We start from the raw sequence: 15,620 nt of genomic DNA on the forward strand, positions 1-15,620 counted from the left end.
CAGCCCCCATCTCCTCCTCCTCCTCCTCTCTTCTTCCTCCTCTTCCTCTCTCTGCTCCCCTCTCTTCCAGCACACGCTCACACTCCTTCCCTCCGATGCCGACTGGATGCAGACCGAGGGATATCCAGCAGCTTCCTGAGTCTGTCCTCCCTCTCCTCCCTCCCCTCCTCCTCCTCATTCCTCCTCCTCCTCCTTCTCCTCCTCCTTCTTCTTGAACACCCAGAGCTTTCCCCTCTTCTGCCTCCTCTTTCCTCCTGCTCCTCACCACCAGGATGTGGCACTCGGTGGCTCTGCTCCTGTCTGGATTCTCCGCTTTGATCCACGGTGAGCCTGGCTGCCTCGCGCTCTCTCTGTCTTTCATTCTCTTTGCAGGAATCAGATTGCAGCAGCGGCACTTTAGTGTCAAAGTGTGTGATTTTATAGGAATTGGAGTCGGCGGCATTGATGCTAGCTCTGTAAAGTGTTGCTTGGAATAAGAATTGAAAGTAGAAAGAACAAGACTTCAGGGGAGGAAAAGTGAGAATCTGGCTCACCTGTTTGCTTGCCCGTTTACGTTGCCCGGGATTTTTCCACAACTGTGTTCCCTTTTTTCCTACAGACACATGCCGAGTTGACCTGACGGGGCCGATGCCTCTACAGGAGAAGCTTTAACAGGCAGCTTGACATCCAGATGAGAGACACAGTGTGTAGAAGAATCAGAGTAGTCCATCTGATGTCTTCGCCTCTCATGCGTTTTTATCTTCAAATCTGCATGTGCATGTCAGAGGGTCTTTACTCCAACAGAAAAAAAGGTCACAGATCAATTGAACTGCACATATAGATCGGCTCTTTCCATCCCGCCGCCCTGTCGTGGATGTGTTACCGCAGCCGAGCTGATGGGTCTCGGAGCAGCAGAAGCCATAGCCGAGTACAAAGGCTGACAGTGGATGACAGGGCTGAGAGAGAAGCGGGTGAACTTATCCCTGCAGGCAGAAGAAGCACCAGCAGCTTTTTTCTGTGTGTTTGTGCCTTTGAGCACAGGATTGAGAAGAGACAAGAGAACAGATAAGGCAAAAGTTTCTAGACTGTATTTCTGCGGAGTTTTAAGAACAGTAGATTAAAGGGAAACATCCACACCATAAATGCAGCAAGCTTCAAAGTCAGATACAGTCTATCCACACTGTCCCACAATGTCTCCCATACTGTATGTTCTGTGTCTGCTTTTCAAGCACTTAATTGGGGTTATATAACACCAAATTGGGTGGTATATTTTTCAAAATCCCAAGACCTCATTTTTTGATTGCTACACGATTGCACCAACGGGAGAAATCCTAGATGTTCTGAGGAGTATTTAAAATTCAATCCTTTGTACTTGGTGGTATAAGTTATGAATAATAGATTTAGAGACCTCGGGATATTAACCACAATACAAAATAAAATCTACGAGTTTGGATAAAGCTTGGCCGTGTATGATGGACCCAAGAAAAACAGAAGGGGCTGCAGTAACGCAGCGTCCTTTTACATTTTACATTTGTGCTCACACTTCCTCCAAGTCCATCCAATTTGTCTGTTAAATCCACAGACGTCTCTATCTAAAAATTGTATGTGTATTACTCTGAGCATGACAAACTAACATAATTATACATTCATTAGAGTCAATTATGCCTTTGTACGGTTTCCCGTTTTTTTTTTTCTAATTAGATTACAATTTGTTTACCCGCTTCTCCCTCCCTCTGATTTGTTCTCCCGTTTGATTTCCTTCTGTATGTTCTAATATGAATGTTAATTATTTTATTCAGACGCTCCATATTCCTTTGCAAAGCGTCAACCATAAAAGTCAAGAGGCGTGCAGCGGCGATTAACGATCAGTTTGTATTTCGGACGGTTTCATCATCGTTAAATCTTCGTCTTCAAATTCATTTTAGTCTTCTGGATGCATTTATAGATAAGGAAGTTCAGCTCCTAAGGGGGTCAATCTTCTGATATGATCAGCTGATCCTGTGATTTCTTCTCCTTTGCTTTTTTTGGACTCAACTCTTACCCCAAAGTCGTGCGTGACACCAATCCTCAAGTTTCCCTTGAAGATCGGTGTCAGTTTTATTCACCTCTCGGACGTTTCTCTGTCACGAGGGGCTCTGCAGGTGACACAGATTTTAACATCCAGAGGTTTTATCTAAATCCTCTCATGTCTTTCCGCCTCTCCAGTGTCCTTACAGGGTCCTCACCAGAGGAACCTGTTGAAAAACCTCCTGAAGGACTACAACCGGATGGAGCGGCCGGTGGGCAATGACTCCCACCCTCTCACCGTCGTCTTCTCCCTCAGTTTGATACAGATCATGGACGTGGTAGGTGTCTGCCCCACTTAGCCACATTCACATTCACGTTCACTGTAGAGTGTAACAAAATATACTTCTCATATTAATATATATGAAGATTTTGTTAATCAGTGTGCTGAATCTTTTGCAGCCTCTGGTTTTGTTTTGTTAATTAAAATGGAAATTAGACGTACAAAGAAAATTGAAATTATAATTTGGTGCCAAGTGAGCACTGATAATACTACTACTACTACTACTACTACTACTACTACTACTACTAATAATAATAATAATAATAATACAAATAATAATAATAATGGTCATAACAGCAGGTGTGTTTAAGAAAGCAAACGTGTGTTTATTTAGAGGTACACATAACTACAATTATTTTAATCTTTATTAAGGATGCAAATGATTTCTAAGAGAACAGACGTGCTAAAAATATTTTTCATGTTCTTTCAGGATGAGAAGAACCAGGTGCTCACCACTAACATCTGGCTGCGGATGGTAAGGAGTCCTGGGAGACGGCCTGGGGTGATAATGAATTTGCTGCTATTATGCATCAAAGGGATTTCTATTTGATCTAGTCCACTCAGTCTTTGACATGTAAATGAAGGTCGTCACCTGCATGCTGGGAATGTTAACGGCACGAAAACCTAGAAAGAAGTGAAGCTGTTTTGCGGCTCACCTTTTTGACAGTACAGAAATACACAAAAGTGATATTTGGCTTTAAGTGTGAAAGCCGATACCAATATTGAAGGGTAAAAAAGTTATGAGATTGATATATTCTGGCCAATATAAACACACATTTCTGGCAATAATTCCTCAAATGTGGTTATCACACAAGTGTGACTATGATACGTATGTAATAGAGGCAGGACATTTAACAGTTTAACAGTGAACTCAATCATCCAAAATGACATCGGTGCACTCGAAGAGTAACTTCCCTCGCGATTTACTGATTATAAATTACTCCCAAGATTTTTTCTGCATTATATTAAAAAAAAACAAGCTTTTATCTCAGCACCTATGTGACAGCATATGGATAGATATGCCAATATCGTTTGGTAACAATTATTCATAATTATTCACTAGAATGGCACTGACTAGAGTGAATACCCCGCCAAGGCCCAACAGTCCCCTTTAATTCAAGCAAACCTGATACATTTTAAATCAAACACGTAAATCTGCTAGATCCAGTCAGCTAAATCTATGCATTGCTTCCTGAGAAATGAATGACAACGTAAATAAAAAACTCACTGTTAATTGAGAGTAAAGATAGTAAGAAGAAGAGAACATTCCCGTAATTCACACCTTTATCTGGAAAGTTAATGGGGTCTATTCTTGGCTGAGACACATCCTCCGTCTAAGTTTGGTGGAAATCCACTCAGTAGTTTCCGTGTAATCCTGCTGACAAACCAACCAAGAGATGGACACGGCAGCAGTAATAAACCGCCAGGAAAGATACAAGAAAAAAGGAAATAGAGTCCAAACAACACTATGTACAGAATTACACAATACACGGAGCAGTTTTAGGTTATTTCTGAATTCTGAACTGCTTTCCTGTAGTCCTCTTAGATACAGACTGTATCTGTGTGTGTTATAAAGAGTTGGTTCGACCACTATCTCCAGTGGAACCAGAGCGAGCACCCCGGAGTGAAAAACCTCCGCTTCACAACGGACCAGGTGTGGACGCCAGACATCCTGCTCTACAACAGGTAAAACACGTAAAACACCTTCACACACACACACACAACTCACACGCACACATCATATTTCAACAAGTCGTGTCACTTCTCCATCTGTCCTTCCTCAGTGCAGATGACGACTTTGACTCCACCTTCAAGACCAATGTTCTGGTGAACTCCAGTGGCTACGCTGAGTACCTGCCTCCAGGTGAGCCTCATCCCTTCCTGCCTTCCCTATCATATCCTAATCTCCCTGCGGTGCAACGGCAGCATCTCATTCTGCACTCTCTGCATGTCTCCCCTGTTTGTACACTTGACATTAATATTTTATTAAGACTAAAACAGCCTCCCTGGTTACTCGCTGGTTACGCGTTCCCAGCGCTGCGAGTAACACCTATAAATAGGCGACACTGGCTTCCTGTCTAAACTCAGACGCAAGACCCGTGCAAGCCTGTGAAAGTAATGCTTCCCCTGGGTCTCCACAGGTCTTTACTTTGTATTTCCTCTGCCGTTGTCTTTATACAGCAGATTACAGCAGGGCTGAGGCGGAATCCCTGGTGTTACCGGGGTGGGGGGGGGGAGGTTGAAATGGCCCTCTGAAGTAAAAGTCAAAGTGAAGCTCAGAAAGCCAACCAATTCTGTTCAGCAGGCCATGTTTATTAATAGGCTGCTGCTGAATGTAAATACAGCCCCTTAATGATGCGATCTGGATCCACGCCAATTAGGGAAAAGAATAAAAAAGGATAGCACTGAGAAGGAGGAAGAGGAGGAGGAGGAGAGGTTTTACCACAAAACACATGATGAGACAGAGAGCAGGAAATGGAGAAAAAAGGGGGAAAAATGAGCATTTTTTTTCCCTCACAGAAACCTGGTTGCAATTTCAAAGGTCTTTTCGGGGCTGTTATTGCTGGTAAATAAAAGGCAACAGGTCTGCAGGTGGCAGGCACGGCACAGGAGCTTGATACGGTAAATAATTCAAAAGCGGAGGATCCCAGGTGTCTGCTTCACACCGTAATTTGGCGAATACCTCTCGTAGCCACAGAGATAAAGGTGTTGGGGGTTTTAATCGTTAAAATGGGAGATAAGGTGGAACACGTCTTAAGCTCATGTCTCAATGGTGAGCTGACATTTGCGAGCAGGGAATCTTGTCTGTGGGCCTGGTGATGTCTTCCAGGAAAGCGATTTTCAGAATGATGATGGAGTTTTATTTTGGGAGCTGTGCTGCGAACAGGAGAGAGAGACGTGGCTGCGAGCTGCAGAAAAAAAATCCAGGTGTCGTGTTTGTGAGCGTTGCTTCAAGGTTACAGGAGCTCTGTGAGAGGCGGCTGGCAAAAATATACTGCACACGGAGGTTCACAGATCAGTTGACTGCTTTTACATAATTTAATGGGGGTAATTATAAAGACATTCCCCCCGCGGAGCAAAGGTGATCACTTGTAAGACCTTGGTGTTAGTAGCTTCATTTGAGAGAGCGGGGAGTGTGTAAAAAGACAATTTATAGCCACTACTTAATCCCGTGTCATTTTTGTGATCAGCCTCCACTCTGAATCCAGCATTAAGCCCGCTAACCTTCTCTTAACTCTGCTCTCTTTCTGCTGTGAGGACTGATTTGCATGTCGACAGCCCCGTAATGAATGTCTTTGAGGGCTGTAAGGCTTCATTGGCATTTTGGTTCTGTGTGTGTCGGGAAACGTCTCAACAGGCTCGATTCGTTTATTTCAGTAATTACTTTAAAGGCTGGAGTTTGCCCGGCGACCACTGTGAGGAACGCTGTGACTCTTTGTCGTTTCTGGTGGGTAGATACCAGCGTGAAAGTGTGTCGCTCTGATTTCCAGCCTGCCCGTGCCCATGCATATGGATGCGAGGGTGTTTATTTAGCATAATAAAAGAGCTAATCTGATCAGGTCGCTGTGCATGATCTCATTTTTCAGTGTCACTGGTGATGTTTCCTTCTATTGCTGAGGCTGTAGAACATTTGGAACTGGTGAGTGACTGCCAGTTTCTTTGACGGGAAGTTGTTTTGCATCTAGTCTTTGCTTCGCTTTTCCTTCCCCCAAACTCCATTTTAGAACGGCATACTTTCTGTCCATGAAAAGCCTATTGCAAGTGTGCGCTCTGAGCCTTTCTGTATAGGAAATGTGTGGTGGTGAATGTAAGAGCTCAGTCTGTAGAGCTGGCTGGATATGAAATGAATGAATGATTCATTCTGACAAGTACCTTTCTATTCAGTACAGGCTTTGGGTACAGCGCAAGTGGTCCTCTGATACGTCTTTCCCTTGTCACCTCTGCGCAGGCAGGGCTCAGTGCTGTCATTTAGTCAATTGATCGTGCAGCTTTAACTCCCTGCCCCCGCGCTGTCTTTCCCTCAGGAATCTTTATGAGCACATGCAACGTAGACGTTCGCTGGTTCCCCTTTGACATCCAGAGGTGTGAGTTGAAGTTCGGCTCCTGGACGTACGATGGCTGGCTGCTCGATCTCCAGATGAACGAGGCAGACATCTCGGGCTACATGGCCAATGGAGAGTGGGACCTAGTCGGTGAGTAAGGTGAAACGTCATCAAGAACATCCCGTCACGGAACAATAAATTCAATGTTTCTCCGTCCGGTTCTTCCAGGGGTTCCTGGCACCAGAAATGAGGCCTTCTATGACTGTTGTAAGGAGCCTTACCCGGACGTGACGTTTGTTGTGACAATACGCCGGCGGACTCTCTACTACGCCCTGAACCTGCTCATCCCCTGTGTGCTGCTGTCCTCGATGACCCTGCTCATCTTTGTGTTGCCAGCTGACTCCGGGGAGAAGATCTCACTGGGTGAGTGGATCAAAAAGAGCTATGATGAAGGAAATAGATGGACAGAAAGCAGCTACAGAGGGGGAAAAGAAAATATTAGAAATGAGGGAAAAGGGCTTGTTAGTTTTATGTCTTAGTTTTTAGTTTCGGGGAAGCTCACACAGCAGGGTGCAGACCACTGTGAGATATTTCATCCGAAAGAAAACACTGGTGGTGTCTGAGGTTGTCTCGGGTTACCTTCTACAGAACAAATCACAAGTTTTGTGTACAATAACACAGATATAGATAATAAAGTAAGTCAGGGATAGACTTTTGTGTTTATAGGCCTGGTCTCGCTTTACTGCCGTCGAGCCAAAAACTGGATGTGGATGCAGGTTTTAAACTTTTCAAAAAAACAATATTGCTTTGCATGCTTAATAACTAGGGGGAGTGACTGTGTGAATCACGTCACTGACCAATGGATGACATGAAGAAAAACTCTCTGACACTCCACCCTTAAAAAAGTTTGGAGAGGTGAATTAAACATAGTGTACCGGATAAAAAATTGAGCGATGCATTTTCATTTTGATAGATTTACATCAAGGACCAGCTGGGACATCTACGCTGTAAAGGCAGCAACACTCCCTTCCCTCAAAATCCAACCTCCTGAGCGTTCACAACAAACCTTCATAGAATAAAGGCAAAAAAGTAAATAAATAAATAAATAAAAGGAGCGCCACTGAGGAGTATGGGGCGGGATGAAAGAGGCACAGGGAGCGGGTGTGGAGCTGGGAGAGGAGAGGGATTACAGGATGAAATAGAAAGATGAGAAATGCGAAGGGGAGGAACAGAGATGGATGGGTGTGGGAAGGGAAGCGAAAGGGGAACAGAGACAGGAGAAGAATTCGAAGAGGATGAGAGAGGACAGCACAAAAGAGAGAGGGAGGACTGATGAGGAGGGAAAGGTGGGAGAAATCACGTTCTAATAGGCTGAAAGGGAGGAAGCTGTGCTGCAGATACATTTTAATAAATGCTTCAGCCGGTTTAGAGCACAAGATGGATGATGTTCACCTCATCAGGATGATAAAGACTAAAGATTATCTGACCTCTCTCACCAGAGCTGAGAGGACAGGTCGATTCATCAAATAGATGCTTGTCACAATGATTCATTGGCAACTTTTTGGTTCGATTATTTGTTTGAGCCATTTCTTGTGCAAATGATCTGCTTCAGTCTTCCCAAATGTTTCACGTGCCAATCTAGTTGTTCTAGTTACTTATACGTCATCTTGGGGTCTGTGGAATCATACAAGTAATACCCACACATTTCTGACATTTATATTTATATCTATTTATTAATAGGCAAAAATGTTTAACTGATTAAGCGAAAAATAGTCAGCAGATTAATTCAATGAAAAATATGAATTACAACCCTCTTTTTGACATTGGATTATTACATTCAGAGGTGCAAAGATTAGCTGGTTAATCACTAAAAGTTGATTTCAAGAAAATTAATTGACAAGTATTTTGATAATTGTTTCATTTTCAGTAAGTTTTCAGGCAACAGTGTCAAACATTTGCTGGTTCCAGCTTGTTAAATATCAGGATGTTTTGCTTTTTTTTGATAGTAAATAAAGAGTACTTAGGGCTTGGACAGCTTGCCGGATAAATATGATGATGTAACTTTTTGGAAACGTGATTCGCATATTTCACGTCTTGTGTTTTTTGACATCTTATAGACTAAATGATTGATCAATCAATCCTGAAAGTAAGCAGCAGTTTGATCAATATTCATTCCACAAAGCAGATCATTCAGATAAATGCGTCTGTTTTTGTGGCTCATGTCTGAGTGGGAGGAAGCTCACAGGCAAGCAGCGACAGCATTGTCAGAGCACATCCTTAACCTCAATACAGGATGCATTACGCAGCATTTCTCAGCAGAAAAAAAAAAAAAATGCCAAGCCCTACACACACGGCCAATTAACCTATTGATGTAATTAAGGCTAGTGAATTGATTTGGGGGAGAGAGCTTATACACTGCCTTCCAGGGAAATACTCTGTCATTTCGTCTTGATGGAGGAGACGCGGGGACCAAGTGGCCGGGCCCTTAGGGTCAGACGGCCATGCTTTTTAAAAAGAACAAATGTCATTTTTTAAGGAGAAAGGCAGCATAAAAGAAGCGTTTTTAATTTTCCTAATATCCTGAATGGGCGTTCATATTTTATCTCTCGGCCGAGGAGTTTAATTGAGTGCCGCCGGATGGGGACAGTTATGCCAGCAAAGCACTCCCTAAATTCTATCTGCTTGAGAAGTGAGTAGTGTGGAGGTGGATAAATGAAGATGGAGATGGGTTTCAGCGCAGGGGTGTGTGTTCATGTGCACGCGGGCGAGGTTTGGACAACTTTAAAAAAATGGCTGTTTGCTGCGCGGAAGTGCTTTTTTTTTTTTTTTTGCTGTAGAAGTAGAGGATGTCAAAGCGTAATTCACTGTATGAGCATTAGCCGCTTATTTACATAAATCGAACCTGGGCTCATCCTGAGTGCGGCCATTCATCAAAATACCAAACACACTTATGGAGAGTCTAAAGAGGCACGGCCAAAGAACACAATGTTGATTACTGAACAAAATCTATCTATCTTTCTATCTATCTATCTATCTATCTATCTATCTATCTATCTATCTATCTATCTACAGGTATCACTGTCTTGCTGTCTCTGACTGTTTTCATGTTGCTGGTCGCGGAGATCATGCCAGCCACATCTGACTCCGTCCCTCTTATAGGTATGTGAGTGACAGTGTTGGTGTGTGTGTGTGTGTGTGTGTGTGTCTTCACAAAGATTTCGTGACTGACAGGATGAATATGTTTTACTTATCCGGGATGCTGCGTCAAGTTTCTGTCTGACAGTGACAATCAATATTTGGTCTCCCATGTTCGTTTTTTTCCAGCAGTAATTCCCTGCGGTGTGCAGAAGGAAGTAGCTCGCATTAACACTGCCAGGATAACATTTTTGGCAGCCGACTTTTTCTGCAAACCTCTGGTCTGTTGTCACATCGTCAAAACACGCTATATCACGTTCATGTCACATGTTTATGAAATGGCTCGTAGGCGGACGGGGATGTGGTGTAGTTACGGGCGTGGAAGTCTTCCAAGCCAGTGAACACGTTTCAACATTTGTAAGAGTGACACCGCTGGATATTTCTATATCGCCAGTCGAGCGGCAAACATAACATGTATTTTACTTCAAAACATGCTCTTTTCCGACCCTAACCACTTTTTGTGCCTAAATCCAACCATAAGCACAGCCTTTTAAGGTTTTTAAGGTGTTGCATTGAGCTAAATGCTAACGTCGGCTTGCTAATATGGTATGATATTTGGCACGTTTGTCATCCTAGTTTAGTGTGTTAGCATGCTGATCAGCACTAAACATAAAGTACAGCTGAGCTCTGATGGGACTGTCATTAGTTTTGCAGATAATTTCACTTAAACCAAAGGACTGGAACAACGCTGTCCTGATGATGGTTCTAGATGAAAAGTTTCAAAGTTACTATAACTCTTCTAAAATGTCTGAACCAAATCTCATGGCAAAACTTATTGAGACTGGGGGGGGGAACAGAAATGTCAACCTTGTGGTGCCACTACAGAAAATGTCAGGATTATCAAAGTCATTATGATTCATCTTCTGAGCACCATCGATAATTTCATGGCAGTGCATCCAGTAGCTGTCGAGATATTTCAGTCTGAAGTGGTGGCCTGACTGACAGTAATGGAAAAAAAGCTCTCACATCTTTTACTTGAAGAAGGATTTCATCTCTGGAAAAATGGCGCTTGCATTCAGTTGGTCTGTCGATGCAGTAGAAAGACAAAAATGTTTTTTAGAGCCTTTTCTGAAAATATTTTGACCTTGAAACAGGAAGTGTAGCAGCAGACTCTTGGTTTACAGTTTATCCACACTGCCTAGTTTAGCCAGTTTGATCAGTTTGGTGAGACACCGCTCACTTGATCCAAGAGTGATTTTGGATGGGTAAAAAAAAATGCACAAAATAAAGAAAAATGACTACATATTAGTAGACAGTAGGAGAGCTTCTGAATTGTAAATAAATAAAAAAATACAACTACAGAATTTATTTAACCATCTGCTCGTGTTAAAACTTAATTGCCTTAATTGATTGCAGGCACACTGCCGGAAATTATGTTTAGTGAGCTAAGATTGCAGTCGGGGACAGATGCATGGACATCTCTGCCTAAAGGCACAAATCCCCATCATAAAAAAAAAAAAAAAAAGGGTAGAGTCATAATCACCAGTGTGCTGCCTTCAGCATTATTCTTTTAGTAGAAGTAACTACCCTGGTGCAGTCTTTGTTCGTCTATCTAACAAACACGGTCGTTTACAAAAAGGCAGAAAGCAGAGGACAGGCTCATGTCGAACAAAGCGAGGACAAAACTGAGAGAAAATAATCATCACAAATTCATGTTATGTTTCAGCATGTTTTTCCTCACACTTTTAGTGAAACGACTACTGAAATGATGTCTTTACGCATTCGTATGCAGAGGATGCTGGTGAATAACATAAAGGTGGAAATTGTCAGGAGTGGAAATCACAGTATGTGTAAAAAGACATAACACTGTTCTAACTTCTACCCCGGCCAGGTCAGTACTTTGCAAGTATAATGATCATCGTTGGGATGTCAGTCATCGCCACGGTGGTCGTTCTGCAGTATCATCACCATGATCCAAACGGAGGAAACATGCCGAAATGGGTGAGTCCGAGCTCGAACTCTTCATCGCAAACTCAAGAGCATAATCTGTTACATCCATCGTGCTGCAGATGGTTGAGTTATTGCTTTTATTAATCTCCATTTCATTATTAGTATCACTCCTCTTCTCTGCCATCTTCAGAAACATTTCACCCATCCGTCAGTGCTACCTGTGCTCGTCTGCATTCTCTTTTTATTCTCTGACTTCCTCGACTGTGACTCATCCGGCAGTGTCAGTCTGCCTGAGCGTGTTCATCAAATGCCTCGCCGCAGACTTCAACAGGAGTGCTTTTCAAAGCGCTCTGGATATGTGGGCGGAATCGATTTGACTCATTCTCTCTTCTTATTCCCTTGTCTTATTTTTCGTGCCTTCTGTTCGATGCTAAAAAACGCATCAGGCCCTTTCCAAAAAGTTTTGTTATAATGTTCATATATCAAAAATGTTCAATTGGTTTGCGGGATGGCTGAAACGGGAACATTTTCTTATTTCGTCAGCCGAGGAGGTTATGTTTGCACCTGTACCCTTTTGTTGGTTGGTTGGTTTGTCAGCGGGAACAACTAAACCACTCAAAGGATTTCCACAAAACTTGGATGGAGGATGGGTCATGGCCCAGAATAGCCCCAATTAACTTTCGATATGGATCCAGATAAAGAGACAGATCTAGGATTTTTTCTTACTTTCTTTAACATTGTGAGATAAAACGCTTTCTCTCATTTTTCAGGGAACAGTGAATGGATCTTGAAAAAAAAAAAAATCAAGCTTATTTGAGTGCCATTCAAGCTATTAATCAACAAATACATATAGGAGGGTATTGTTTGGCATCTGATTTATGTTTTGACTGCAGAAAAAAATTGACAGGTCTCCATTTATCGATACATGTACAATGAGCTCGATCGAATGGGAGTGCAGATGCCGCATTTATCAATACATTGCAAGGACATTCTCTTGATGAATGGCCCGCTCGGACAGTCCGATGGCCAATTAACAAGCTAATTGATGTGGTTCAGATGAGCGCATCGAACCAGCGCGGTTCATAATTGCAGCCCGCAAAAAAAAACAACATCAACAGCAGCGGCAGTAGGGACTGTTACCTGGCCTGTAAACACTATCGGTGGGGGCTAATTGAGCAGTCATCTGGACATTAGCTTCTCATTAGATGCCAGACACCCATCTGGATGCTGTTGGGCCAATATGCCCTTTCAGGGGACGCGTGGTCTTTTTTTTTCGAGGGAGTTTTTGTTTTCATGGAAGCGGAGTGAGTGAGGGGACAAAGCGAGCAGAGAGGAAAATAGAAAAGTAGAAAAGAACCAGGTTTAAATGTACTTGAAAGTAGATAATCATCTTTCTGTCTTAATGCTGCAGTTTATTGAGAACATTATCACAAGCTTGTTGTAGTGACAAAACAGTAATATGAAAGTCGATCTCAGTGATTCCACAGTTTAAGTTTAATGCTATCTTTGTAAGTAAGTCCCCGCTGCTGGAAATACAGTTCAAGCTAAAAAAAACCCTTTTTTTTTGCCTCAGGCACTCTAAGTGGGCCTCCCTGTTGAACATCTCATACTTTTGTCTAAACAAGCTGCACTTGAAGCAGGATTCAAGGCTGAAAGCAGCACCAACGTCAGTCCACATCAATTGAGGCTATGCATCCAGCTTGTTGTGTGATGATCAGGATGTGTGGGCGGTTTTCAGTGCCCACAGCTTTCAGCATATATAATATTTCCTTTTCTCTGCATATATGCTTTTGTGCACTTTCGCTTTGTTCTCACCTCTATCAGTTTGTTGTACGTGACTTCAGGCAGGAAATAGCGACGGGCCGACACAAGCAGACCTGAACTTTCATGGCTGTCACTGTAATGATCACATTTTCTTACAGAGTGAGTCACAAAATTAATTAATGAATAAAAAAATCTGAAGTCTGACAGTGTTGGCTGCTAAGCATGTCACTTCCTGTCAAAAGAGAAAAGAGTAGGTTAATTTATAACACATACTTGTACTGGAGCTCACTTGGTAGAGAGTGTGCCTCATGTGCAGAGGCTGTGTCCTTACTGCAGCGGTACGGAGTTCAACTCCGACCTGTGGCTCTTTGCTGCATGACTTCCCCCCTCTCTCTCTCTCTCTCTCTCTCTCTCTCTCAACCCCGTTTCCCGACACGCTTCACCTGTCGTGTCTAATGAAGCCATGACAAGGGCAGTAAGAAAAGAAATACTTGTTTCATATTCCTGTCGGCACTTCTATCTCCTTTTTTTTAATAGCTTATGAGATAATATACTGTGTGTGTGTGTGTATATATATGTGCGTTTTAGTTGATTCATCTATTTCATTATCTCATCTGATATCGCCGGGTTGGTATTGCTTCTGGAACATGATGATGTGGCTCCAGGATCGTCATTGAGACTGACCAATCACATTTTTGTCATGTTAAATGTTGGGAAAGCCAAACCATGTTTCCCTAAACCAGAAAGAGAAACAGAAAACTGATAATAACACACATACGTCACCCACTTGCACTGCTCCTTTCTTTTTTTTTTTTGAGGCAGCTCTCTCCGTCTTTTCCTCTGGTGCGTTTCTTTCTTTGCTTGGCCTGTTTGGCAGTATTAACTGTCACCGGGAGCGCTGGAATCGGTAGCTTTCCCTCTTGCTCTGCTATTGAATGGTATTGAACCAAACTCTGTTTCTCTCTACAGGTGCAGCTTGTCCTGCTGCAGTGGGTCGCCTGGTTCCTGCGTATGAAGCGACCGGGAGAGAATGACGACCCAGAGCGGCCCCCGTGTGCCCCCCACTTGCGGCGCTGCTCCTCGGGTTCCCAGAGCGGCAGCATCCCGAACCCTCAGGACCCCACCCTCCATCCGCTGCACCCACAGAACTTGGCCCCTCTCCAAACGGGGCCCCTCCACGCCGGGCACCCTCACCTCCACGCCCAGTCCAGCGCCAACAACAATGGGAACCTTCTTTACATGGGCTTCCAGAGCATAGAGGACCCTTCAATGCTCTCAGAGGCTGTCCAGAGGAATAACATCTCCGCAGGGCCTCCGAGAGTAGCAGGAAGCCCGCCTCCGCACCTGCCGTCTCAGTTCTGCAGCTCCCCTCCACCTCCGACCCCCAACATGGACACAGGCTGCCCCAGCACTGTCTCCAGTGGTGGGGGCTTCGGAGTTGGAACTGGAGGGCTCGGAGGGTGCTCGACTGCGGGGATAGGAGACCCTCAGCTGCAGGCTATCCTGGAGGAGGTGCGGTACATGGCAGACCGCTTCCGGGAGCAGGACGAGGCCGAGAGCGTGAGTGACCAGTGGAAATTCGCGGGTGCTGTAATCGACCGCCTGTGTCTGGTGGCGTTCAGCGTTTTCAACATCATATGCACCATCTCCATCCTCATGTCTGCCCCCAACTTTGTGGAGGCTATTTCAAAGGACTTCGTTTGAAAGCAAGGAGGGGAAAAAAAAAGGAGGAGAAGCGTGAAGGAATGGATGAGGGGAATTAAATACAGGACGAAGGATGAAGTGGGCCTGGATCCAAGGAAATACAATTTCCAGCTGACTGTACGCTCTGTGATTTGTGATTGCGAGGAACTGGGAAATAGAAAGAAAAAAAAAAAACAAAAAAAAACAAATGGTTTTCTTTGTAATAGATTCTGTTTTGTAACTGAAATATAAGAAGAAAACATGAGGACGGGGGTAGCAGCGTGAACTTAGAATGAGATCAGGGTGAGCAGGGTGCTTTATCAGATCCTTGACAAGGTGAAATGGATTCTTCTCTGTCAAAGACTTTCCCCCAAAATTAGGAGAAAGGGAAAAGGAAAGAGAAGATTATCATTCAGAAGCAAGCTCAAGTAAGAAAGCTCTTAAAGCAGGGTGGAGATTGAGAGAGCAAGAGGGGAAAAGAGACAGGCTTTAGAGGGGGACAGATAAATAAGACAGACAGCTGGCTGTTTTATTTTCTCGAGGAGTAAAGACAGTCCTTCACTCCCACATGTTGAGAAAAGACTGCATCATTTAAAGTGATGTGAGGAGGACAGGGCGGGGAGATGAGAAATAGACTTCTACAAGGACGGGCAACAGAGAGCAGTCGTGAAGGAACCAGACCACATCCCTCATGACATTGGCAGAGTGAGCATCCTGAT

At 43.7% G+C, this 15,620-nt stretch overlaps 1 protein-coding gene across 1 annotated transcript; it reads left to right on the forward strand.

The window, feature by feature from the left end:
- On the forward strand, positions 1 to 15,148 carry chrna11 (cholinergic receptor, nicotinic, alpha 11). The gene is made up of 10 exons (XM_030411924.1): positions 1 to 324; positions 2,185 to 2,324; positions 2,757 to 2,801; positions 3,903 to 4,012; positions 4,111 to 4,190; positions 6,352 to 6,519; positions 6,598 to 6,792; positions 9,442 to 9,528; positions 11,396 to 11,505; positions 14,188 to 15,148. The coding sequence occupies exons 1-10, from the start codon at positions 273 to 275 to the stop codon at positions 14,920 to 14,922; spliced, it is 1,722 nt and encodes a 573-aa protein (XP_030267784.1). The 5' UTR covers positions 1 to 272; the 3' UTR covers positions 14,923 to 15,148.
- The last annotated feature ends 472 nt before the right edge of the window (positions 15,149 to 15,620 follow it).

The sequence above is a fragment of the Sparus aurata genome, chromosome 3, assembly GCF_900880675.1.
Source record: "Sparus aurata chromosome 3, fSpaAur1.1, whole genome shotgun sequence".
In the NCBI taxonomy this organism is placed as follows: domain Eukaryota; kingdom Metazoa; phylum Chordata; class Actinopteri; order Spariformes; family Sparidae; genus Sparus; species Sparus aurata.